The following is a 27,387-nucleotide window of genomic DNA, read 5'->3' on the forward strand; positions in this document are numbered from 1 at the left end:
GGCTTGGGGGGCTCCACTGAAGGCGTGGGCTGGGGCTCCACTGAGGGTGTGGGATTGGCGGAGTCAGGGCTCAGCTCTTGAGGGACTGAGCGCTCCAAGGCTTTGCCTCCTCAGTGCAGTCTCCCCCTTCTCATACAGCTCTTACCTGTTCTGGTGACAAAGTATACCAGCCGTGTGGTCCAATCTACCCACCCACCTGCCAAAATCCTCAGGGAAGCATTAACACCAGCCTGATGTAAGTAGCTGAATTAGGTCCACAGACGCCTGACCTTGACCCTGGTCCTCCTACTTTCTGTTTGTGGCATTTCCCGGGCCTGGTTCCGCATTTCAAGGTTGCAACCCCTTCCCACCAGAGACAACCCAGGCAGGCTGTTGGCTTCCCTTTGGCCCTGGGATGGAACCAGGACTGAGAGGGATTGAACCGAGATCTGATTCTCTCTTCCCCTAGCATTTCAGACGACATCAGCCTAATAACAGAAGGGTGCTTCTGTCCCAGTGGCACCACCCTCTTTAGCTCCAGCTCCAACATCTGTGTCCCAGCCTCACCATCTGAGTGCCCCAGTAAGTCATATACTTGCACTACCATGGCATGATCCTGGAACCCCACCTAGATGAAGCCCAGGAAGGCATCCAGACCAGCTTCCAAGCTGGCGGCCTCTGGACAAGGCGGCTGGTCCCTGCGGGGTGTGGGGGGTTGGGTGCATGGCAGGGCCAACAAGCTCATCCTTGGCCAGGGGTTTCATCCAACCAGCCGCGGCTTTGCCCTACTCCTCCCCATGGGGGTGCTTCCATAAAGTTCTTCTCCCCCAAACACCACAACCCAGTGGTCATCTGGAAGTCTTGGAGGGCCGAGGGCTGCCCTCTGAAAACAGGGCCCCTGCCCACAGCCTGCTCTTCTCCTTTCTTTCAGCCTGGTGCACGGGCCCCAATGGAGAGCCTGTGGAGGTGAGTATTCCTGGGGCAGGCAGAAGTGCCCAAGGAAGGAAGGCTGGGGAAAGCTTCTGCCTCGAGCTGCTGGGTGCCCAGGGCTCATGGCCCTCACTAGCCATGCTCTGCCCTAGCCTCCTTCTCCACTCTGACAAGGAAGGGTTTGGGGACTATCGTGGCCTGCAGACCGCATAGGTCCCTTTCTCAGGCCATGCCCATTGTCCTTGCTCTGAGCTTGGTGTCCTCTGAGGTAACACTGATGTCATTTACAGGGGTCTGTGGTATGTGCAGCAGAGATTGAGGCCCCTTCCCCAGTCCGTTCCTAGGGCTTGTATAGCTGTAGTCGGGAAGGCGCAGGCCTGTAGAGCTGCCATGAGAGTCAGCCAGCCTGGCCCATGGGTTCTTTCTGTCCTAGGCCCTGGATTCGGGCATGTTTCTGAGTCAGGTCACACTTCCTACCTGCCAGGAACTGGCACATATCTAGGCACACAAATATAAGGAAATAGAAAGACAGTCTACCCTTAGGGAACTTCATTCTAGTGGGGGAAGACTGCAACTGAAAAGGGGAGAGGGGGCAGTGCCTGTGTGGAGAAATGGGCAAAGCCCGCAGAGGGAGGGTTGGGGCATGGGATGGCCAAGGGCGACTGGCCTGGCTCCTTGTCAGAATGGAGGCTCTGGAAGGGTTGGCCATGAGAGAACACAGGCTGGGGCAACAAGGGAGAGGGAGAACTGTCCCAGTGTGGGAAGGGCTCTCTTCGCTGGAGATCTGCAGGCAAAGGCTGAGCAGTCAGTCACTCCTCAGACAGAACACAGAGCTGGGGATTGCCTGGGGTTTTCTGAGCTTCCTTGAAAAAGGTCTGGAGAAAGGCAGAGAACCCACCACTGGGCTCTGCCCTATTCTTGGACAGGGCGGACAAACAATGTTCCTTTAATTGAATTGGGACAGAGCGGCCCTCCAGAGAAGGAAGAAGGCAGCCTTCTGCCAGGGTGGTCTTTCATGCTGGCCATCTCCCCTTGCCCCTCCCTGAGGATGGCTTTGCCATCCTCCAGGACTGCCAGGCATCTGCTGGCACCAGTTGGGCAAGCTGCAGACCCTCACAGGCTTACAGTGCCTGCTTAGGCCAAGGGTAGAGACAGCACCCACTAGCAGTAACCCTGGCCCTGCCTCTTGCCTCCCTTCCTAGCCTGGAGCTGTGGTGTCCTCAGGTCCCTGTGAAACGTGCAGCTGCGTCCCTGACGGCAGCCCAGAGAGCAAGACCAATGTCATCAAATGTGAGGCCCAAGTCTGTGACCCTCACTGTCCAGTGGTGAGTCTCCCATTGCCTGGGCATCTCTTTTGGGGGGGGGGCAGGGAGCCTGGCCGTGGCTAAGGTAGCCTCACCCTGGATCTGCTCTGCCCCTTATGCCATAGGGCTCCAAGTACCAAGAGAAGCCGGGTCAGTGCTGTGGTGAATGTGTACAGGTGGCCTGTGTGCTGAAGACCAGCAATAGCAGCAACAGCTCAGTGCATCTGGTCCAGGTGAGCAAGCCACACACACAGGACTCCCTCCCTCTCTCCTCCAGCCAAAGTGCCCTGACCCTGCCCAGGCTCCATAGGCAGTAAAGTCAGAGCTCAGAGGCAGAAGCTAGTCACGCAGGGACCAGATGCCCATTCTGGGTATGAGCTGGGCATCGGGGAGGGCTGGCCACTAGGTCTTAACCTCAGGGAACTCCCAGTCTTAGGGGAGGGCCATGGTACCCCACACCCCACAGCAAGGGCCTGAGAGGCCAGGGGCTCTGATGGAGGCCGGTGGAGGGCCCCCTTTGTCATCACTCACAGGGAGACTTTCCCAAGCTGTGGATGCCAGGAGAATGTCCATGGAAGGTGGTGCAGGCTGCTTCACCTAGGGATTGCCAGGCTGTGACTCAGGTCTCCTACAGTGGGGGAGACAGGGCTGGCCAGGGCTGAGGGCTGAGCTGTCCAGCCTCTTCCCTCTGGGCTTTCTACAGCTGTGGTCCTGTAAAGCTGGCTTTGGACAGATCCCTCAGCCCTGGCATGGGCTCCTACTTTAGAACCTGAGGACAGGGTACATGCCTGTTCATCCCTACAGTCTCCCCCTACCATTCTGTACCAGTCAATCAGGAGCCTCCCACACAGTGGGAGCTCAGTAAGGGGATGATAAATGCAGAACTCCATGCCCTCAAGGGATGCCCAAGGGAAGAGGGAAGGGCCCTTGTTCAGTGCTGCCACCCACAGACCCAGGGCTGTGCAGACAAATGCTTCCTGACTGGGTGCCTATGAGTATGGCCAGGTCTGACTTGTCATTCCCTGCCCTTCAGCCTGGGAAAACCTGGTCTAGTCCTGGGAATAAATGTATCCAGTATGAGTGTGAAGAGGTCAATGGCCAACTAATTTTGGTGACTATGAAGAAGGCCTGTCCCCCTATCCACTGCTCCCCGGTAAGCTCGAAGGGGGTGGAGATTGGGGGAGGGCTCACTTCCTTTCTCCCCCAGGGATCAAAGGAGCCTACAGACAACAGTGTCCAGGGCCTCCCCCATGGCCCAGGACCCTTGTCTTGTCATGGTTGAGAGGGGTGGGGGGTATTTAGGGTTGGGTGCTGTGAGACGCCTCCTTCTTCCCTTGAGTCTCCCTCAGGGCTGGGCTAGACCCCATCCTGCCCTGCTTCGTCCCCTCCTGGAGGCTGGTGGGGTCTCCCCTCTTCTCCTCACCCACAAATCTCTAGAGAGTCAAAGGAAGTCCTGTTAGGACCAAGACTCTGGGTCAGAGGAGGACAGAGGAGGCCAAAAAGAGACCAGACCAATGCACTGCTGTCTGGTGCCCCACTGGGCACTGGCTATGCGTGACTTTTGTCTCCTCATGTGCACAGGACCAAGTCATCAGGAGTGACGATGGTTGCTGCCTAGTGTGTCCATCACCGCCACGTAAGTGAGCCTCTATTCTCTCTTCTGGCTGCCCACCTGGTCTGGAGGTCTGGCTTCCTCTGGGACAGGTTGAGATGGGGGGGGGGGAGGGAAGGCAGAGGGGGCAAAAGTCACCCCAGAGAAGCCAGACAAGAGAGTAATGCAGACCTGATGCAGGAGCCCTGAGACGAGGCCCCGCCCACCCCGGACCCAGAGTAGCCCCTCCCTCCCACTCCTCTCCACCCAGGCCAGGTGCCTCTGTTTACCTGTATGTAGCCCCTGGCTTGGCCTATCTGCTCCTGGAAAGTTGTGAGCTTGAATATTCTGTCTCTGCCTCAAAGAGGTTTACCCTTGTGCGGTGCGCCGCCACAACCAAGTCATCCGGAAGCACGGCTGCAGCTCCCCCACCGCCCTGGAAATCACCTACTGCCAGGGACACTGCGGTGACACGATGTCCATGTGAGTGCCCCTCCCCCAGCCCACTCCCCTTCCCTGCTGCCCTTAGCACACAATGAGGGAAGCCCCTAGGATCAGCTATGGAGGCAGGGCTGGGGTGCCCAGGGACCTGGGGCCAGCTGTCATCTGGAACCTCAGGGGCAGAGCACCCAGGAAAGGAGGGGAGAGCAGACCGGCTTGGGCCAGCAGGGTGCTAACTAGGCTGGAAAAGCAGGTCCAGGGCAGAGGACTGGAGGGAAAGGTCAGTGAAGCCCAGAAATGAGAGTGGTGGGAGTAAGGGGGAGGGGCTGAGGACCCAAGGCCCCCTAGGCAGGTCGGAGCCACAGCCGAAGGCATGGTATGTGACCCTGGCCAAGTCCTTTCCCCTCTCCAGATCTGTGTGTATGCACGTGTATGTGTGCATGTGCATGCGTGTATGTGTGTGCCCGTGAGTGCGCATGCATGTGCACACGTGTGCATGTGTGTGCATGTGTGTGTGCACATGTATGTGTGTGTGCATCTGTGTGAGCAGATAGAGGGAAGGAAGGTGTGCACAGACTGGGCTCTGAGAAGCTGAGGCACCCCGCCCCCCCCCGCTGGGACCCAAGGCCCCAGCTTCACCCCCATCTTCCCTGGTAGCTACTCCTTCGAGGACAATGTCATGGAACACCGGTGCCGGTGCTGCCGAGAACTGAGGACCAGTCAGAGGAATGTGTCTCTGAGCTGTCCCAATGGCTCCAGCCTGGCCTTCACCTTCACCTGGGTGGAGGAGTGTGGCTGCCAGAGCTTGCAGTGTGACGGCCTGGACGTGGAGAGCAGCAGTGCAGGAGAGGACAAGTCAGCCCTGAGCCAGGAGCAGGGAGCCCCGGCTCTCCAGGAGGAGCGGACCCTGCGCTGGAGAAGAGCCGCGCCTGGCTCCCAACCCTGGAGATAAAAGCGCCCCAGAACTGCTTTGGGCAAGGGCTGGGGACAAGTCCCCTGCAGCCCTGGACCCAGCCTCCCAGACATCTCTGTTCTCACCTCATTTCAACCCCCATTACCGATATGACTTAAAGCCTGATGCTTCAGAGTTAAGGCAACGCAACTGGTCCTGTCCAGCTAGAAGGCCAGTGCGGGTGGGCGATTGGCAGGATGGGGCACATCCTTTAGCTTCCTGAGAAGCTGATGTTGTCTGGGTGTCGGGCTGACAGCCCCACTGCGCTGGCCTTTCCCCATGACTCATCAGTGGGGTCTCCATGCGTCCATCACTGGGCCCAGCAGCACTGAACAAATCCCTCTGAGGCCCCTGGGGCCCCTAAGGCCCGGCCTCTCCTTTCCTTGCCCAGCAGCTATTGCACATCAGTTGTGTGGACGCCGGGTCCTCCCACCACACCACCGTGGTCCAGCCTTGCTTCCTGAGTGGCCAGCCAATGTCTGTGTGGCCCAAAGCTTCTGAGACCCTCTGAAGTCAGGTGCAGGGGGTCTCCTAACAGAATTTGGGAGGCCTGGACCATGCCTGGCTCTGAGCTCTTTCTCCTCTAGGGAGCAGGGCTCTCTTCCCTGCCCTTGTCCCTGGCCTGACTGGGGCTCTGACTGGGGGCAGGCACCACCGGGCTCACTTCTCCTCACCCAGAAATGTTCACCTGATTGATTAGAAATAAACCTTCAGCATTTTGCGGTCTGGGTCCTGTCCTGATCTATCCATTTCCAGTGAGCAAACCATCTGGGCGTGTGTGGGTTCCCCCAGGATGATCCTCCCTACTGCCCCATCTCTCCCCAGGGACCCACAGGGGAGACCTAGGGCCTCACCCACTCATACCCACAACACCAGCAAAGTGTCTGGAAACGGTTGGGGGTGGGGCAAGCTTAGCCCAGGATGAGAAGGCTGAGGGCAGGCTTCTAGAGTGATTACATCATGCCTGGATTCTCCCTTTGAGCCAACTGCTAGCCCTGGGCACCATGGGGGTGCAGCGAGGGGCTTCTCAAGCCCATGGAAGCCCAGAGTGCAAATGACTCCCCCAAGCTCACACAGGCAATCAGTGACTGGATAGGGATTGGGAGTTGGAGAAAATTGGTCCTGGTTTAGCTGCAGGGACTTGGGCCAGACAGAGCCATGAACTTTCAAGAAGAGGTAGGCAGGTGAGCAGGAGACCCTCCCTTGAGGGAGTGAGGAAAGTCTGTCCTTGCAGAGTAAAGAAAGAATTTTGGAGCTGGAAAGGCCCTGGGGACCACAGTGCCCCACCTTCCTTCCCAAGCAGGAATCCTCCCCCCCTCGCCCCAGCAAAGTTCACTCAGCCTTTGTCTGAACATTGCTAAGGATGGGGAGCTCACGACCTCACCAAATAGCCTGTACAGGGAGTGCTCTAATTGTCAGAAGGGGGTCATGGACTCTCTGGGGCTGAGGAGGAAGGTGAGGCTCAGAGAAAAGGAATGAGTTTGCCCCGGTCACCTGGAAGCTTGTGGCAGACCCAGGCTTGGCCTCCTGGTCTGATGATTCCACCCCAGTATCCCCTGTTGCCCACCAGTTGTGCCCTCTGTCCTTTGGGTCTGGGAAGGCAGAGGACCCACCCAGCTGTCCAGGTCAAAACTTCCCAATCTTGAAATGCACCATCCCATGGGGATAGGAAAGGGCTCAGGGCAGGGTTGGGGGAGTTCTCTGATCAGCTCCTTGGCAGAGAAGGTCTTGGTCACTGGGAGGCAGTGAGAGCCAGGAAGGGCAGTGCCCGGGATGTCTGCAGAGTCCCCACTGGCCATTAGAGGGCAATGAATCCTTGGTTAACACAGGGATCATAGACGTGGACAGGCCAGGCTTCCAAGCTCTCCCTGTGGGCATGGGTGCCCAAATTGGCAGCCATTGGAATGATGGTCTGAGACCTGGGGTGAGGATGGGGAGCAAAGGAGGATGCCAGAGCAGGAGGGGCAGCAGCAATGCCTCCTCCTTGTCATGCCCCTGCCCCGGACTCCAGTCGGGCTTAAGAACCTCTTGTTGGCTTTGGGGGCGGGGGCACCAGCACTCAGAACCCCTGCTGGGCAGCAGGACAGGCCTAGGAGGGACCCATGAATGTTGAGTCTGTCTACCCGGTGGCTCCAGGAGGTCTCCCTCTCAGCGAACCCTGGAGGCACTAAGTGGCTTTTATTCATTGCTGTCTCCTGGGTGCTTGTGGAATGAATAACCCAGACTCCCTGGGGTGCACTCAGACCTGTCCCCTGGAGTCTTTGTCGGAGGGACTGAGGCTCAGGTAGCCCAGGCTGTGAGGGCCTATGGGCCTGAGTCCCAGCCAGGCAGCCCCAGCCTTCCATGGCTGTCTAAGGGCAGTGATCTTCACCTGCGGGTGGAAGGCTTGGCTGCCCCCCATATCTCAGGAACAAGACAGCTGAAGCTTGGGCCAGGGCAGCTGGACTTACCCCCTTCTAGGAGTCTTCCTACAATCGGCAGGGTCCTGTGGCCCCAGGGAGGGGTCACGCCTCTCCTTTGACAGGCAGCCTGCGAGTAATTGGAACAGGAGGCCTCTGGGTGATTGGCACCTTGTGCCAGGGGCTGGCTGGAAGGCACAAGTAATATCTCTCCTCTCTGCCCCAAGTCTGGCCCCATGCAGAGGTGACCCAGTTTTGGCCTGGCACTGTCACCTCTTCTGTCACCGTGGACAGAAGGGAGATGGGGGACAGAGCCACTGACACTTGTGACCTGATAGCAGGATTGCTGAAGGGTGTGTGCCAAGGTGGAGCCTGCCCACAGGGGTGGGGGGAACACGAGTGGGGGAGGGGCTGTCTCTGGGTGGCCCCCTGCTGTTTGCATTGGCCTCTTGTCAGCTGGGAAGAGCTGGGCCCAGCCCTGGCCCACACAAAGAGCTGCTTGATCAGGGAGTAACTGGATGGAGGCAGTTCCTTCAGAGAGCCCCCGCAGGCCCCCAGCTCACCTCTGCCTGCCAGCTGAGGTTATGCAAGTCAGACTTGCGGGAAGCAGAGACAAATCTGTGCCCCCTCCCATCCACCCGGCTTTAGCTCTGGAAACCTGGCTTCTTCCTCCTACCCACTCACCCCAGGTCAGTCACAGGGGCAGCAGCCTCAGAAAAGGCTGTGTGGCCTCCACAAGCTGCACCCAATTCTCCCTTCCAGTACTTCACAGTGTTCGTCCCCGCCCCCAGAATTCCACAATCAAAGTTGCTCCCTTGAGTTGGGCCACTGTCTCTAAAAGGCCCTGTTAAAATACATGTGCAGCCTGGGACTGGGGGTTTTAGTGTGAAGGCACACCTGAGGGGATGAGCAAGGGAGGAAATAATCCTGGGCGGGGCTTTAGTCTGCCTCTGGCTGGACTCTCCACCGACAGAGGCTGAGACTCCTATCTTCAATTCTGCCCTTTGTCCACCAAGAGAGTTGGACCAGATGGTCTATGGGAAGCTGGTTTACGTGGGCCCTCCTAGGGACAGGTCTAGACTCCTGGATGAGGGAAGGGGTGGCCCAGGCATTTAGTGGGCTCTGAGGCTGAGCTGAGTGATGCAAGTTTCCTTCTTGAGAACGGTGCCGTTCAAAGATAGATGGTGATGATTTTTAGGGCAAAGAGGGACCTCCCATGGGAGACAATCAAGTCCGACACCTCCCTATTTTACAGATGGGGAAACTGAGAGTCTTGCCCAAGGTTACATGGCAAGGTAGCAACAGAGAGAACTAGAACTCAGGTCTCCTGACTCCCAGTCTGGAACTCTCTGTCCCTTGGCTCAGGCTGCCTCCAGACTGGTGGAGGAGGGAGCAGTGTGCCTTCAAGAGATTTCTTTCATGCCTCAGTCTGTCATAATGCTGGAGCCCTCCTGGCTACCCCAACTTGCCCATATTCAGTCCCCAGACCAGCTCCTGGGCTCTCTTGGTCAGGCCATTCAGAGTCCAGAAAGCACAAATATTCCCATTGGCCTCCCTACAGGGCCAGGTGCTAGCAGGCTTAGCAGGTGGTCTCTCCCATACTGCCCCAAGACCTGAGTGGGCAGACACAGTCCTCTGCAGACTCATGGCCCAGGTGAGGCAGGAAATATCTTCACCAACTCATCAGCTCCCCTGGAGCAAGAGGCAGGAAGTGAAAAAAGAGACGGGGGGTGGGGAGGGGGCGGTTTGTTCAGTGATGGAAAGATGATCTGGGCTCCCAAAGGCTCTTCTTCTGACCCCAAGGTTGGGCAGCTGGCCCAAGTTCTGCCAAGGAGGATTACCTGAAAGGTTAGCCACCATGATTACCTGAATCACAAAAGGAGCCATTGGAACTTTCCCAGATTGAGTCACCAAGGAATTGGGTGGGGGATTGGGTGTAGGGTCTCCTTTCTGTGGAAACCCAAGCCAACCATATAGGCACAGGGAGGGAGAACTTCTCTAAGGCACATGACTCACCCCAGGAAGATGAAGGGGAGGGGGATGAGTGCCAAGTAAGACATGTTCAGGGGACAAATTGGCCACTCGATGAGGCAATCTGAACCCAGGGAAGCCTGGGCTAGGAGCAAAGGGATGATTTCTTGGGCCTCAGGGGTACTTCCAGCATCTCAGCCTTGGTGGCCCCAAGGAATGGAAACCAAAGGGGATTTCTTCAGAGACATCCGTCCATCTCTCCATCCATTTCTCTTTCGCTTTTCCTCAGTGTTTATCACAGTGCCTGGCACATAAATGTTGCTTAATAAATGTCTGCTGATTGATTGAGCTATCTCTCTAGAGGTCCGTGTTTCCATTGCATCCAATCCATCCACTTCTGTACCCATTCCATCTCCCTCTCTCTCCATCTATCCATTCCTTCACCCCCTCATAGTCCTTTAGGCATAGTTCCAAATCATTCTCCAGAATGGTTAGGTCAGTTCACAGCTCCACCAATAGTGAATTAATTTTCCAGTTTTCCCACATCTCATCTAATATTTGTCATTTTCCATTTCTGTTATATTACTCAATCTAATAGGTGTGAGGTGGTCCCTCAGAGTTATTTTAATTTGCATTTCTCTAATCAATACTAATTTAGAGTATTTTTATGTGACTATAAATACCTTTAATTTCTTCATCTGAAAACTGCATGTTCATATCCTTTGACCATTTATTAATCATGGAAGGACTCATACTCTCATAAATTAGAAACAAGGTGTGAAAGAAGGATGCCCACCGTCATTTGATTCCATTCTCTATATATTTGAGAAACGAGGCCTTTATTAGACAACCTGGAAGTAAACATTTTCAATGAAATAGAAGACTTTTAAGCATTCCTGATGAAAAGCCCAGAGCTGAGTAGAAAATTGGGCTTTCTAATATAAGATTCAAGAGAATCATAAAAAGAGAAACATGAAAGAGAAGTCATAAGGGATTCAATAAGGTTAAATTGCTTCCATTCCTACGTGAGAAGAAGACACTTGTGACTCTTTCCTAAGAACTTTATCATTCTTGCTAGTTAGAAGGAATCCATGCAGACAGAAGGCATGGGTGTGAGATGGCTGTGATAAGGTGACTTCAGAAAATAAAATTAAAGGGTAAGAAAGAAGGATGCACTCGGAGAAGGGGGAATAGAGAGATCGAATGGGGCAAGTAATCTCATATAAAAGAGGTGTGAAAGGAAGCCTTTCTAGTGGAGGAGAAGATGGGGGTAGGTGGGTGGTCAATGCTTGAGCTTTACTCTCCTTGGAATGGACTCAAAGAGGGAACAACATACACACTTAGTTGGGTATAGAAATCTATCTTCCCCTACAGGGAAGTAGTAAGGGACGGGGATAAGAGAAGTGGATGCTGATAGAAGGGAAGGCTGGTTGGGGGGGGTGATGGTTAGAAGCAAAGCAGACTTTTGAGGAGGGTGAGGAGGAGGAAGAGGATAAACAGGTGGAAAACAGAATGGACAGAAATAAAAGCAATCAAAACCGTGAGTGTGAATAGGATGAGCTCACCCATAAAATGGGCGCAGACAGCAGAGTGGATTAAAAAACAGAGTCTGACAAGATGTTGTTTACAAGAAACACACTTGAAGCAGAGAGATGCACACAGAGTAAAGATAAGTACTGAAAGCAGAGCCTATTGTGATTCAGCTGAAATTAAAAAAAAAGCAGGGGTAGAGATCTCAGACAAAGCAAAAGCAACAAATAAATGTAATTCAAAGATATAAATAGGGAAATTCCATTTGCTAAAAGGTACCACAGACAATGAAGCAACATCAATACTAAACATATATGTACCAAATGGTATAGTATTAAAAATTGTTAAAAGTTAAGTGAATTACAGGAGGAAATAGTGAAAATATGTTAGTAGGTGACCTCAACTTTCCCCTCCCAGAACTAGGTAAATATAAACAAAAAAATAAACAAGAAAGAAGTTAAGCAAATGATTGAGACTATCAGAAAAAGTTAGATATGACAGACCTCTGCAAAAAAAAAAATTGAATGGCAATAGAAGAGAGTATACCTTTTTGTCAACTGTATATGGTACCTTCACAAAAAAATGACCATATGTTAGGTCATATAAAAATCAGAACCAAATGCAGAAAAGTAGAAATGCATTCTTTTCAGATCATAATGCAATAAAAACACATTTAATAAAAGGCCTTGAAAACACACTAAAATCAATCCTAAAGAATGAGTAGGTAAAAGAACAAATCAGAGAAACAATAACTAATTTCTTCAAAGACAATTGGTTAGTTTGATTAAAAGAAAGAAAGAAACCAATTCACCCCTATCAAAAATGAAAACAGTGCATTCACAGCCAATGAAGAAAATATTAAAGCAATTATTGGGAACTATTTTGCCCAATTATATGCTTATAAATCTGGCAATCTAAGTTAAATGGATAGATATTTACAAAACTGTAAATTTCCCACATTAAAAGAAGAAGAAATAGGATACTTAAATAACTATCTTAGGAAAAAATATTGAACAAGCCATCACTGAACGCCTTAAGAAAAAAATCCCCAGGACCAGATCAATTGGCAAGTAAATTTTACCAAATATTTAAGGAGCAATTAATTCCAATACTATATAAACTATTTGGGAAAATAGGCAAAGAGAGTCCTACCAAATTCTTTCTATGATTTTTTTTTTTGCTTTTTGGAGGGCAATTGGGGTTAAGTGACTTGCCCAAAGTCATATGGCTAGTAAGTGTGTCAAGTGTCTGAGGCTGGATTTGAGCTCAGATCCTCCTGACTCCAAGGCCGGTGCTCTATTCACTGTGCCACCTAGCCACCCCGCAAATTCTTTTTATGACACAACTATGGTGTTGTTACCTAAACCAGAGAAAGAAAATTATAGGTCAATTTCCCTACAGAATATTGATACAAAACTTTTAAATAAAATGCTAGCAAAGAGATTACAGCAATATATCACAAAGATCATGCACTATGAATGGATGGAATGTATGCCAGGAAGGCAGGACTGGTTCAGTGTCAGAACAAACTATCAGTATTATTGGCCATATCAATAACAAAAACAGCAAAAACCAGATGATTATCTCAGTCGATTCAGAAAAAGCTTTTGATAAAATACAACACCCATTCCTATGTAAAAATCCCACTTAAAACCATAGGCATAAATGATTGTTGTTGTGGTTCCGTTGTTTTCGTTGTGTCCTACTCTTCATGACCCTGGTTGGAGTTTTCTTGGCAGAGACACTGGCGTGGTTTAGTCATTTCCTTCTCCAGCTCATTTTACAAAGGAAGAACGGAAGTAAACAGGGTTAAGTGACTTGCCCAGAATCACAGAGCTAGTGAGTGTCTGAGGATACATTTGAACTGCAGCAGGTGAGTCTTCCTGATTCAAGGTCCAGTGCTCTATTCACTGTGCTACCTAGCTGCCATAGATTCCATTCATCAAAATGGGACTTTCCTTAAAATGATAAACAGTATCTATCAAAAACCATCAGGAAGCATTATCTGCAATAGAGATAAGCTAGAAGCCTTCCCAATGAGATCGGGGGTGAAGCAAGAATGCCCATTATCACCAGTATTATTTAATATTGTACTGGAAATATTAGCTTTAGCAATAATAGAAGAAAAAGAAATTGAAGGAATTAGAACAGGCAATGAGGAAACAAAACCATCACTCTTTGCAGATTATATGATATACTTAGAGAAACCTAGAGAATTAACTAAAAAACTACTTAAAATAATTAACAACTTCAGAAAAGTTGCAGGATATAATAAACCCACATAAATCATCAATATCTTTGCATATTACTTACAAAGTCTGGCCTGAAGAGATAGAAATTCCATTAAAAAAACTGCAGACAGTATAAAATACTTGGGAGTCTACCTGCCAAGACAAATCCAGGAAATATATGAATACAATTACAAAATATTTTTCTCATAAATAAAGTCAGTTCTAAACAACTGGAAAAATGAGAATTGTTCATAGGTAGAGCAAGTCAATATAATAAAAATTCTGCCTAAATTAATTTCAGTTCCATATGAATCAAACTACTAAAAAATTATTTTATAGAGCTAGAAAAAAATGACAAAATTCATCTGAAAGAACAAAAGGTCAAGAATATCAAGGGAAACAATGGAAAAATGTGAAGGGAGGTGGCCTAACCATACCAGATCTTAAACTGTATTGTAAAGTGTTAATCATTAAGAACAATCTGGTACTGCCTAAGAATTAGAGGGATGGATTAGTGAAATATATTAGGTATACAATATATAGTAGTAAATGACCATAGTAATCTAGTGTTTGATAAACCCAAAGACTCAAACTTTTGGGACAAGAACTCATTATTTGACAAAAATTACTGGGAAAACTGGAAAACAGTTTGGTAGAAATTAGATATAGACCAATATTTGTGCAATATACCAAGATAAAGTCAAAATGGTTACGTGAGTTAGATATAAAAGGGGATATCATAAGCAAATTAGGAGAGTGTGGAAAATTTTACTTGTCAGATCTATGGAGAAGGGAAGAATTTATGGCCAAACAAGATACAGAGAGCATTACAAATTGTAAAATAGATAATTTTGATTACATTGAGTTAGGTTTTGCACTAACAAAACCAATTCAATCAAGCTTAGAAGGGAAGCAGGAAACTGGGGGAAATTTTTTATATCAACTTTTTTTGATAAAGGTTTCATTTCTCGAATATATAGGGAACTGAGTTGAATATATAAGAATACACAACATTCTCCAATTGATCAATGGTCAAAAATATGATCAGGCAGTTTTCAGATGAAGAAATAACAGTTACCTATAGTCATATGAAAACATGTCCTAAATCACTATTGGTTAGATACATAACAAATTAAAACAACTCTGAGGTAAAACTTCAAACATATCAGATTGGCTAATATGACGGAAAAGTAAAGTAACAAATTTCAGAGGGGAAGTAGGAAAGTTGGACACTAATGCATTGTTAGTGGAGTTGTGAACTGCTCCAGTCATTCTGGAGAGCAATTTGGAACTATGCCCAAAGGACTATAAAACTGTGCACACTCTTTGTTCTAGCAATACAACTATTAGGTCTATACCCTAAACAGATCAAAGAAAAAGAAAAAGGACATATATATATATATATATATATATATATATATATATATATACACACACACAAATATTTATGGCAGTTCTTTTTTTGGTGGCAAAGAGCTGGAAATTGAGGGGATGCCCATCCATTGGAGAATGGCTGAACAAGTTGTTGTAGATGAATGTGATAGAATATTATTATGCTGTAAGAAATGAGGAGCAAGATGATTTCAGAAAAACCTGGAAAGACTTACATGAACTGGTGCAAAGTGAAGTGAACAGAACCAGGAAAACATTTTACACGGTTACAGCAATGTTGTCATGATGATCAACTGTGAATGACTTAGCTATTCTCATCAATGTAATGATCTAAGACAATTTAAGAGTACTCATGATGAAAAATGCTATCTACCTCCAGAGAAAGAACTGATGGAGTCTGCAGATTTAAAGCACACTTTAAAAAAATTTTTTTTATTTTTTTCTAGTCTATGTTTTCTTTCTCAACATGGCTACATGTTTTGCGTGACTTCACACATATTGTCTATCTCAAATTGGTTGCCTTTTGAAGGGGCAGGGGAGGAAGTGAGGCAGGGAGAAGATTTGGAGCTCAAAAGTTTTTAAAAAGAATGTGGAAAAATGTTATTACATGTCTTTGGAAAAAATAATAATTTTCAAAAAAAATAGAGAGTAGTACACACACAAAAAAAGAAACTAGCTTGAGCCTGGAAAATATATTTCTGGCAAATCTGTGGGAATGGAGATAATGCTTCTAACTTTAACTGTGGATAGCACAGGATGTGCATAAAGCAGGTGGACATGATGTGATTCAGATATTTGTTGTCATCAAATTGACTTCACCACAGTTTAAGTCCTTTTTTTTTGCTTGTTATTTTAGGTTGAACTCATTTAAAAAAATTATCAAGTCCGTGGCAACAGCTAAATTTCAAAAGCCAATCAGTGTCTGATAATAGTGGTTGAGGATAGATCTCATTAAGAAAAATTTCAATCTTTTCCCTGAACTAAAAAAAATATAATAAAACCTTTTATTCCTTTTCTTCATGAATGAGCATGGCTATATTTCAATAAAACTATTTAAAAATGTAAAATTCTTGATCTCATGGACTGTACACAAACAAGTACTGGAATTAGTCTATAGGCCTATAGTTTGCCAACTTCTGATCTCTACAATTTCACTTAGTGATCTCATCAGCTCCCATGGATTTAAAGACCATCTCTATGCAGATGACTCTTAGGCCTATGTCTCTAGCCCCAACCTCTTTCTGGATCTTTTAGTCTCTCATGTCCAATTGCCTATTGTATATGTAGAACTGTATAAGTTAAATGCAACATGTCCCAAACTGGACTCATCATTTTTCTCCCCAAAACCCTTTCCTCTTCCTAATTTCCTTTGTAGAGGAAACTCCCATCCTCCCATTCCTCATGCTCCCAACGTAGGAGTCAATCTCTCTCACCGCCCCCCCCCCCCCAGGTCAAAGGTGCTTCCAAGGCCTGTCCATTTCACCTCTGCAGCATCTCTGGTCAATTTCATTTCTGCAATCTCTCTGGCTGCTTTCACTTCTCTGGTAGATTTCACCTTTGCTGCAACTCTGGCTGATTTAACTTCTGCTGCATCTCTGGTTGATTTCACTTCTATAACGTCTTGTAGCACCAATGCAATACCTATAGTGCCCATGATTACAATAAAGACTGTGACTATAAGTATAGTATAACGTTTGATTGCAAAATATACCAGACTCTCCAGATAGAGGATAGAACTGAAATACTTATTTAGATACCAGAAAACCAAATCCCAAATCAGTAAGCCGATTCTGTCACAGCACCAAAGATATTAAGAAGCCATATAATGCTGAGAGCCATAGCATCCTTCAGCCTTCTTACAAACCAATACAAGATAAATATCTACTCAGGAACCTATCTGTCTCCTTGCCTGAGGTCCTCCTCTCTCCCCCCATGTATGGCTAGCTCTGACCAGCTTCCTGTGGGCTCTGCTTGCCTTCAGCAAACTCCTCCCAGCATAGGCTCCATGTGACTACATTCAGCTTATTAGGGGGCAGAGTTTACTTCCAAAGCAGGGGAGGTCTTCAAACTCCCCCCCTAGGTCTATTAAGGGGCAGGGAAGATCTTCAAATTCCCATTCCCATTACAAATCTCAGGTTGATTTCACTTCTGCTGCATCTGACTGATTTCACCTCTAAAACTACCTGGTCAATTTCACCTCTGCAATACCGCTTAGTGATTTCACTTCTACACAATCTCTTCCAATACACCACCCTCTCTCCTCTGACACAGCCCTCACTCTGGACCAGGCCCTCATCATCTCATGCCTGGACTATTGCAATAGCTGCTGGAGGGTCTGCATGTCCTCCAGCCCATCCTCTACTCAGCTGTCAAGTGATCTTCCTAAAGAGCAGGTCTAACCAAGTCATTCCTTTGTCCAGTCGATTCAGTGGCTCCCTCTTGCCCCCAGCATCAAGTATAGAACCTTCTATTTGGCTTATCCCTTCATAATCTGGTTCCTTCTTACCTCCCGAGCCCCTTTACACTCTCTTACATTCTCTGCTCCCTCCTCATCCCTATATAATCGTTGACCCGGTGACATTTGCCTCCTGACTCCAAGCACTTTCTTTGGCTGTTCTCTCTCCCTTCTCACCTCTGTCTCCTGGCTGTTCCTTCAAATCCTAGATAAAATCCTGTCTTCCACAGGGAGGCTTCCCCTGAATGCCAGTACTTTCTATCTCTTCATCATTTCCTGCTTATCCCACATGTAGCGTGCACTTGCACAGTCGTTTCCATGCTGTCTGCCCCATTAGGCTGGGAGCCCCTTCAGAGAAGGGCTGGCACATTTGCCTTTTTTAGTACAGTGCCTTGTATGTAGGAGGTGTGCAATCAATGCCAGTTGAATGACTGACTAATCACTGCTGGCTAAAGACAGGGTAGAAGCTGAGGAAAGATGATCCCTAGAATGGGTAAGAATGACTTAAAAATCCTAATGGCCATTAGAGCCAGGGTGGGGGGCTCTTGGAGACTCAAGACTCATGTTATAGATGGAAGACTGACACCCAAGGAGAAAAGACTCAGTCAAAGGCACATGGGCCTCCTGGGTCCCAGCTCCGGGATCCCAGTTGCCCATGCATCACGAACACCGAACCTCAGGGAGTGGGCAGGACTGGAGCTGGCCTTTAAGGAGAACACTCTGGGCATGTTGAAGTACCATTGGGCCAGTTCTATTCCTGTCCCTGCCAAGCCCATTGCTGCACACTGACTCTGGGCTCAGCCAGACCAGGAGAGCTGGGAAAGAGGCAGTGCCTGACACCTAGAACGTGCTTATTGCCTGACTATCTGATCGGTTAGTTAGTTGATATGAGTCCCTGAGCCCCAGGAGCAGCCTTAGCTCAGCTCCAGCCATGGCCAAGGCCTTTCTCATGTTTCTTTGTCCTTGGATGTCAGGTTGCTAAAGAGGAAGGTGGAGGCTATCAATCCCATATCCCTCCACCCACTTCCTCCTCACTCTCAGTTGGTCAATATTAGCCAAAGATTCTGTGTCCACAGGCTACACCCCTGAAACAAAACCGCCAAGTGGTGAAATCCCACTGATGGCTCATGGCTCCCATCTTCTCTCTGAAATGCAATCATTGGGGATTTGGGTCCCGTAAATCTATGTCCTGTTTCCTGTTGGAGACTGACTGGCTACCAGAGACCAGGAGCTCTCACAGCATGTCTGCCTCAGAGATCCCACTGATGGCTCATGGCTCCCATCTTCTCTCTGAAATGCAATCATTGGGAATTTGAATCCTGTAAACCTATGTCCTGTTTCCTGTTGGAGACTGACTGGCTACCAGAGACCAGGAGCTCTCACAGAGTGTCTGCCCCAGAGATCCCAAGCACTCTCTGGACAGCTGTAGCAGAGGCCCCTGAAGGAGCTCAGACCTGCTGGCCTCTGCCAGACAGAATCTGAGATCACAATGTCATAGTTTTAGAGTCAGAGAGACTGACCCTACCATGTCTCTGCCAGAGTCTGGTCCAAACCTGCCACACTGACTGTGGCCAGAGCCATCTTCTATGTACCACTCACTTCCTTGAACACTTTTCTTTGTTCCCTTCCCTCCCATTTTCCTAGCAACACTGCCATTCCTGGAAGGACAGCTCACCACTGCTACTACTCCTTAGTCCAAAACAACCCTCTCTGGCCACCACTCTCCCATTTGTGTTCCCTCCCCCTATTAGAATATAAGCTCCCTGAGTGCAAGAGACTATCTCAATTTTCTATTTGTGCTCAGTGCCTGGCAAATATTGTAAGAACTTAATGAATTCTTCTCTCCTTCCTTCCTGCTCCTTCCCTGCCCTCCCCTCCTCTTCCCTTCCCTCTCCTTCCCTTCCTTCCCTCTGCCAGGAAAACCAAAAGGCAAAAGCTTGGACTGGCTGGGACTACTGTCTGACATCGCTCAGTGCTGCAAAACTACTCAGCCAGAGAACCGAGGAAAAGAAGAGATAGGAGCATAAAGTTAGTGTGTGTGTAAATCCACTGGGGCTAAGGGAAAGTGGCCATCTGGGACCAGTTCTCTCCTCCCAGAGTGGGGCAGTGACTTAAACCAGTGAAACATGAATTTCACAGTTTGAGACAAAGTGGAGACCCAGCCCCTAGAGAAATCACAAAGAGAAAGGATTCAGGAAGTGACTTAGGATTTCATTTTTGTTTCCATTTGGGTCTGTATCTTTTGTTTGTGATCCCTGAACCTATATAACTATTTGTGCCTTTTTACATTTGTTTACAACATCTCTGTGCCCTAATACAAAGTCGTCTTGAAAAAAAGTTCCATTGGAGCTTCAAAATATGAAGATTCTTTGATAGTTCCATTTAGAAGATGGCATGTCTTAAGTCTAATTTGGGAAATATGTTTAATACTGCTATTGGTTTGTTGTCTGTGATTCATTTCAGCAAATGTAGTTCATTTCTTATCTGTCTTTATGTAGTGAATTTTTGTTTTGCTTTGTCTAATACCATGATTGTAACTCCTGCATTTTTTTAAATTTACTGGATGCATGGTAAGATTTTTTTATTTTGTGTACGTCTTTATTTTTTATAGGTGTTTCTTGTAAGCAACAGATTTTAGGTTTTGCTTTTTTATATAAGTTGTCATTCTTTTTAATTTTAGCAGATTGTTTAATCCATTAATATTTAGAGCTGTGAGAATTAGGTTTATATTTTCCTCCTTTTGTCTTTAAATTTTTTTTCTACATTAGGATTTTTCCACTTCCTCTGTAAAGATAATACTGGCTCTCTTGAGTGATTTTAGCTCAATCTACTTTAAGACAACCCTTTTCCACTGACTTTTCCAACCTTTCAGTCCTCCCCCTCTCCCTAGTTTAAAAATTCCAAGAGTTCTTTTTCCTTCTTTTTATCCAGTTATCCAATGTCATTACCCCTTTTTCTTTCAGTTATTTTTCTCTTTTTTATTTTTTATTTTTCATCATTCATTTCCACAAGATTTTGAGTTCCAAATTTTCTCCCCATTTTTGCCCTACCCACCACCCCAAAACAGTGATCCCACTGAATATCCCCTCCCCCAATGTGCTCTCTCCTATATCTTTCCCCACCTGACTTTTCAGTAGGGCATGGTGGATTTCTATGCCCCAGTGCCTGTATATCTCATTTCCCAGTTACATGTAAAGTAATAATAATAATAATAATATATGTATTTTTAAACATTTGATTTTAAAACTTTGAATTGCATATTCTTTCCCTTCCTCCCTTGTTACCCACCCTTACTGGGAAGATAAGAAATTCAATATAGGTTGCACATGTGTAGCTATGCAAAACATTTCTATAGTGGATATATTGTGAAAGACTGACTATATTGCCCTCCATCCTATCCCACCTCCCACTTGTTCTATTCTCTACTTTGATCCTGTCCCTTTCCAAAAGTAGGTGCTTCCAACTTCCCTCCCTCCCCAGCCTGCTCTCCCTTCCATCATCCCCCATTTTAGGAGTCTCCCCATTCTGTAATGCCTGCTATGGTCTCAACAAAGACCCTCCAGGAAATGCTCATGGTCACCACTGTTGTGCCCTGTGTGTGTCTGTGAAAAAGTGTACCCCAGACTTTTGGGGGGTTGGTATTTGTGCTGACTGTTCATGCTATACCATCTTAGTAAAATAATTGAGGCTAATTGAGGTTACTGGTTGGTAATCAACAGGAAACACAATGATAGTGCCTTCTGAGTGAAAGAGCTAGAAGCCACAAACCCTTAAGACTTACCCTGAGAAGACTAAGGGGAAGAAATAGCTGCCCCTCTCTGGGGACCTGGACCACTGATGCAAGTAAGAATTGGGACAGGTAACTCTGGAGGGGATGTTACACAGTGGAAATCAGTGGTAGGCATTTGGTAGGCAGGAAATGTGGTCTTGGGATGAACTGAAAGGAGTCACATTCAGAGCTGAAGAGGTGACATCCTGTCCAGACCAGATCTGAAGTACTGGCTTCAGTTCTGGACACCTTAGTTAACAAGCTGGAGAGGAACACCCAGGAGAGAGAAGGACCTTGGGGTCAGGCTGCATGGGATTCATCAAAGGACCTGAGAATGTTACACAGGGAAGTGCTCTCAGGTGGAGGCTGGTCAGACATGTTCTGCTTTGTCCAAGAGGGCAGAAGTAAGAGCATTGAGGGGACATTTCAGATAGAAAACTTTAGGCTTAATGCTGGAGCTGTCCAAACAAAGAATCAGCTGCCCACAGGAGGTAATGGGTTTGCCACCATTGACAGTCTCCAGAGAAAGGCTGGATAGTCCCTTTTGAGAGGCAACAAAGGAGAGATCTCCAAATGTGGCTGGGATGGAAGCCTGAGGTTCCATTCTTGCAGACTCTGCATCTCTGAAGGTCATACCTGGGCTGCTACCCAAGCCTTTAGTGCTCAGTGCAGCTAACTGCCTCAAGGGTGGAGCCCTAGTCTTGTGGGCATGTCCCCATCTCCATCACCTTCCTCACCACTGGGTGGGGACACATGGGGGACAATTCAAGATCAGGACACAACTCATTAGTAGGTCTCCTGATTTCTGACATGGCTCATCCATCTCTGTCTCCCTCCTGGCTCAGGGAGTGGGAAGGCAGGAATGGACCCAAGGTCCTTACGGTTGGCCCTCAGTATCTCACGGAAGGTTTTGGATGTGCAGGGGGGGCATGGGTTCTGAGACCCTCGTCCCAGTGAGAAGGTATGAAAAGGGCTCCCTTGGGTCCTGTCTCTGACCCTTTCTCTCTTATTTCTTCTGCCTGTCAGTCCAGGAAGAGAAGCAGGGAGTGCCTACTCTCCTCCTTCCCACACTAGGCTCTTACCTGATCTGAAGGAGACTAAAGCCAGGCATGAGCAGAGGTTACATGGGTGAGCGCCTTCCTGAGTGCACATGACCCATGTGGACACTTACATACGCACACGCTAAAATTGTCAATAATCTCTTTCCTGGAGAGAAGGGAGTTGCCTGTTTGTCCATGACACTTTTTAATCTCTGGGCTAATGATTGGGATGGAAAGCTCTTGGACCCTTGATACATATTTGCTCTAGAGGGCAGGGATCCTAGAATCTGCTGGCTCAGAGCTGGAAGGGACCTTGGGCATTGGCCAATCTATTACCTTCCCTTTAAGCTGAGATTGGAAGGGACTTGTCCCAGGTCTCACAGAGAGTAAGGAGGTAATGAAGCCATGAGTCAGACCCAGTTTTACCAGGATCTAGGGATCTTTCTATTTAACTCTAGCTTACTCAAGGCTGGTAAAGGGTAGAGAGATTTCTCATCTCTATTATTTTTGTTCCAATCCTAGACAAAGATGGGAGAGGCATTTGGTTCCATGGCAAGTCAGGCTGATAAGCTTTTAATAACAATAAGTTTTTATTTGTTTATTTTTATTTAATAATAATAAGCCTGTAAGTACCTCCTATGTGCCAGGTTGTTGGATATGAAAGACAAATCTATAAGCTATGGGCCCTGCCCTCAAGGAGTTTATATCCTAATGGGGGGACCAACAGGGACACAGAACAAGGAGTCACAAAGCAATCAGGGGTGGGGTGGGGTCCAAGTGAGGCTTTCTGGAGAAATCTCAGGTCCTGTGAGGCAGAGCTGAGGAAGGAAGGTGTTCCAGGCACACATGGCAGCCTGGGCAAAGACTCAGAGCCCAGTGAGGGAGAATTGAGTTTACGGAAATAGTTACCTATTGAGTTAAGACATAGAACATCCTGTCTGTGAGAAGAGGCTGGAGAGCTATCCTCGAATCTCCCAGCCAGAGAGGCTCTTGCTTGTCAGCTGACCCACACCAGACTTGAAAACAAATCCTCTGCAACAGCTCTGACAAAGTCACTCAGCCTCCTTTGTGAGAACTTCCAGTGAATGGGAAGTCCTCGCCTCCCAAGACAGAACAATGCATTTTTGGAAGAGGGGTCATCCCCGTTCTGCCTGGTCCTGGTGAGAAGGACTTTCAGAAACCCTGTGGGAATGGGAGGTTGGACAACAGGAAACCCTACAGTAGAATGGGCTGCCAGGCAAGGTGAGGATGCAACGCGTGGTGCCTCCCCACTCACTGGGTTGGATGAGGGAAATGAGATTCTGGGATCCTATGCCAAACTCCAGGGAGGTTGGAGCCAGACTGTGAAGGGCCCCAAGTGCCAGGCTGGATCCTGGAGGCGACAGAGAACTGCTGAAGGTTCAGAGCATCAGCTGCTCATGGCAAAACTCCCACCACCGAACCCTTATGCCCAAGGACACAGAGCACGAAAATGTCTCTGCCCCAAGAAATGCCCTTAGTCTTGTTCCTGGTCTCTGTGGTTTAGAGTGTGTTTACCAAAGAGTCTGCCCAGACTTATGTTGCCAGGAAGACAAGGGAACTGAGCCTGACAAGTTTGTTCTCCACTCAAAGACCATAGAGGATTTCTCCTCCCAAAGGCTAGATTATTGGCAAAGAGGGAAGCAGGAAGCTGACTTCCCCCCTCTTCCCTTTCTTTCCTGTTTTCTGTTCTCTGAACTGTGAAGATATAAACCCTGGTGAGCAAACAAGCCGTCCGATCCATCCACACACACATCATCAGCACACATCCGGGATGTCTCAATCGGAACCCTGGCACACAATGGGGCTGAGTGTTTGAACCTATCCCTGTGCAGCCACCCCCAGCTCCAGCTCAGCTGTCCCCAGCTCCCAAGGCTGTTCTCTGTGGAGTCACAGCAGAGAGTGACTAAATACTTGCCTCAGACAGGTGGACCCCTGACCCCAGGAGTCAGCCAGTCCTACTTGAGGACCTAGTATGTGCCAGGCATTGTGTTAAGCATCAGTCATGGGCTTTGATAAAGAAGTGATTGTCTAGACTGCAACTAGAACTACAGGGTAGCAGTCTCCCAGAAGCCCCTGAGGAGTGGGCAGTGCTCCCCTGATGCTGGCTTCATCCCAAACTCCAGCACTCAGGGCTGGTCTCAGGGGTGGTGCATTGTGAGTCAGGGGGCAGAGGAGCTGGAGATGTCACAGAGATTAAAAAATTTGGACAAGGGCCAAGCAAGGGTTCCCCGCCCCCAGAGCATCCCCAGCAAGGAGCCATCCGCCTTGCTTTAAGGGCCCCCAGTGATGAAGAGCTCGCTCCTGAAGGCAGCGCTTTCCAGTTTAGGACATAGCTGACCATAAGGACATTTCTCTTTTCCTCAAGCTGCCAGAGGATGGAGGATGAGCACCTCTTAGAGCCGGGCCCCTCAGGCCCAAGCCAGACACTGTCCTTTCTTCTGGGCACCTCTACCAACAGCAGGACTGAGGGGGTGCCCATGAAGTCCTATGTTTGGCTATGCTGGGGGAGTCACACACAGGAGGACACATAGACCCTGCTTTGGGCATCTCCCATTTTCAGGAAAGGTCAGACATCCCCAGCAAGAAATGAGATGTGTAATGGGCTCTCAGGCAGGATTTCCCCAAGGAGATGTATGTGGCAGGAGCTCAGGAGAGAGTGATTGGTGTGAAGTGGGGTAGTCCCAGAGGCTCCGTAGATGCTGTGGCCCTGGGGAAGGTTTACATCAGTAAAGTTGGGGGGGGAGAAGTCTAGGGGTGAAGGAAGGCTGGACCAGACCTTGAAAGGGACCAGGGAAGAGACTTTCCTTGGTGGGATAGGGCAGAGGACTCTGAGTTGTCTGGCGACCCCGCACATCCAGGGCTCTGTGTGTCAGAGATGGAGCTCCAGAGGTCCTGCTCTCAGCTCCCTGTCCATGGTGCTGCACTACTTCTCAGAGGGCCATATGGATTGTCCCTAGATACTTCTCATCAGGCAGCCTGTCTTTTCACATCCCGTGGCTGATGGGTCTTGAGCTTTCAGGTTCACTGAACCTACCAGACCTTTTTCAGATAAACTTCTCCCACACTTGCCTTAGGGTGGAGGTGATTTTTGAAATCCAAGTGTAAATCTTGACCCATCTATCCCCATCCCTTTTCAAGTTCTTAGAATCATCCCAAATGCCCAGCCATGTCTTTTTGGATCCTGACTCTGCCACCCCACGTGTTGGTCACCTCTCTCAGCTGGGAGACACCAACAAATGTGGCAAGTGGTCCATCTCATCCTTTATCCAAGTCATTCCTAAAATGGCCAAACAGCCCAGGGCTCAGCACAGACCCTTGGGGCCCTCCCCTAGAGACCTCCTTCTGGGCTGAGAGTGACTATTCTTTGGATCTGAACAGTCAGCCAGCTTTGAGTCCTTCAGCTAAATGATCATTCAGTCCACTTTTTCCCATCTTTCCCAGAAAACAATGATAGATTTTATCATTTTTTTTTTACAGAAATCTAAGTGAATGGTGTATCCAGCATTTTTCCAATCTACCAGTCTACTAATGCTGCTGTCAACAAAAAGATAAATAATGTGAGTGTGCCATGAGCGGTTCTGGATGAAGCCCAGGCTGACTCTCAGTGATCACTGCTTCTGTTTCTGGATGCTCACTGACTATCCCTTTGATCACTGGCCAGAACCAGTCATGTTCATTGGCCTAGAGTCTGCTAACTCTTTTCTTCATTTTTTTGGGGGGTGGTGGATGGAGTTAGCAGGGGTGAAAGAAGGCTGAATGGGAAGATTTGTCCTTCTCTAGCCGACGTTGTTATTATCTGGTCTCATCTCACACTAAGAGATTTTTCTCCCACCTTTTTTCCTCTGTTTCTTCCTTCCTTCCTTCCTTCCTTCCTTCCTTCCTTCCTTCCTTCCTTCCTTCCTTCCTTCCTTCCTTCCTTCCTTCCTTCCTTCCTTCCCTCCCTCCTTCCTTCCCTCCCTCCTTCCTTCCTTCCTTCCTTCCTTCCTTCCTTCCTTCCTTCCTTCCTTCCTTCCTTCCTTCTTTCTTTCTTTCTGTCTTCACTGAACTCCCACTGTCAACAAAGCCCCAAAGGAACTTCCAGTCCGGGGAGGGGGCAGAGTGAGAGACAACTGCACATGTAGCCACAGTTCTGTCTGTGGTCACCATGATGAGGCAATGGTCCCTGTTTTTTCTGAAGGGATCTGGGGAATTGTCCAGGGGCCAGGACTCCAGTCACCGAGTCCCTCCTCCCAGGCTTACCCTACCACCTTGGCATCTCTCCAAGGGCAAACACACAGGGTGCCCACTCCCAGGGAGGGGCAGCCCCCAGCACTGGCCCATTCCTCTCCTGCTGCTATTGTTGGCCCAAAGCCCCACCTCCCCAGACCCTGGCATGGGAGCTGGAGGGGAGCCAGTGTGGCCCTGTTATATAAACTTGGGCTGCTTGTGGCAGAGCTTTGCCTGCCCACCACCCTTCCTTGGGGCCCTTCTGTGCCACAGGGGCCACTCAGCATGGGCACAGTGAGGGGACTTCTGGACCTTCTGTGGACCCTGGTGATTGCCGTCTTCATAACGCACCAGGCAGGTAAGCACCCCCCCCAACCCCCAATGTTCTCACTGAGCTTTGTGTAGGGCTCTGATGGGAGCCTCCTCAGGCCCCCATAGGCTGTCCAGGGCTGGGGGCTCACAGATTTTGCAATGGAGAGTTGCTGTGCAGCATCTTACAGCTCTTCTATCAATCCATGAAACTGGAACATGGCTGCCCCTGTCCCAAGGCTCCTGCTCCGGTAAATCACACTGAGAAAGGGCAAGATGGAGGCAGCAAGAGCAGTGCCCCTGCCTCCTGGGAAACAAGCTGTGTTCCAAGCTCTGGGTTGGGCCAGAGACAGGCACAATATCTGGGCCCCCAGGCTTGGGGAAGGATGTATACCCTCCCAGGCAACCTAGAAGGGTCCAATGGACAGACAGGTGGCTCCTGAAGAGCCACACCAAAGGGAGAAAGCCAGAGGCTCTCAATGCTCCATCCTCCAAGCACAGCACACTTGCAAAGTGCTAGCATTCCCCAGATAGCTGAAGAGTATTAGAGCTTGGCATAGGCTCCGGTCCTGTCTGGGCTCACCAGGTGGATTCTGGCTGTTAATAATTCCTTTAATACTTATGATCAACAGCAACACTTTATGCCCCAGTGGCTGCTCAGCCACTGGCTATTTATACCTGTCAGGTGAGAGGAGACAGGGAGAGGAGAGAAGAGAGGAGCAGAGGAGAGAGGAGAGGAGGGGAGAGGAGAGGAGAGGAGGGGAGAGGAGAGGAGAAGAGGAGAGGAGGGGAGGGGAGAGGAGAGGAGAGGAAAAGAGAAAGAAAGTAAAGGACATTGCACATCAGAGAAGAGCAGGACTCTTCGGG

General features: G+C 48.7%; 1 protein-coding gene across 1 annotated transcript in view; it reads left to right on the forward strand.

Moving 5' to 3' along the window:
• LOC138176554 (mucin-5AC-like) overlaps positions 1 to 5,197 on the forward strand; it is a gene marked incomplete at its 5' end in the record, with an annotated part of 10,437 nt that extends 5,240 nt beyond the window's left edge. Inside the window, 9 exons of the mRNA XM_069107334.1 lie at positions 139 to 235; positions 449 to 561; positions 911 to 945; positions 2,112 to 2,234; positions 2,339 to 2,446; positions 3,247 to 3,366; positions 3,795 to 3,849; positions 4,170 to 4,287; positions 4,903 to 5,197. Coding sequence (XP_068963435.1) covers positions 139 to 235; positions 449 to 561; positions 911 to 945; positions 2,112 to 2,234; positions 2,339 to 2,446; positions 3,247 to 3,366; positions 3,795 to 3,849; positions 4,170 to 4,287; positions 4,903 to 5,197 — 1,064 coding nt within the window. The remainder of the gene's footprint in view (positions 1 to 138; positions 236 to 448; positions 562 to 910; positions 946 to 2,111; positions 2,235 to 2,338; positions 2,447 to 3,246; positions 3,367 to 3,794; positions 3,850 to 4,169; positions 4,288 to 4,902) is intronic.
• Positions 5,198 to 27,387: the final 22,190 nt, after the last annotated feature.

This window comes from Petaurus breviceps, unplaced genomic scaffold (genome assembly GCF_028583685.1).
Source record: "Petaurus breviceps papuanus isolate PSGF00001 unplaced genomic scaffold, PetGlider_PUasm1.0 89917, whole genome shotgun sequence".
Lineage (NCBI taxonomy): Eukaryota > Metazoa > Chordata > Mammalia > Diprotodontia > Petauridae > Petaurus > Petaurus breviceps.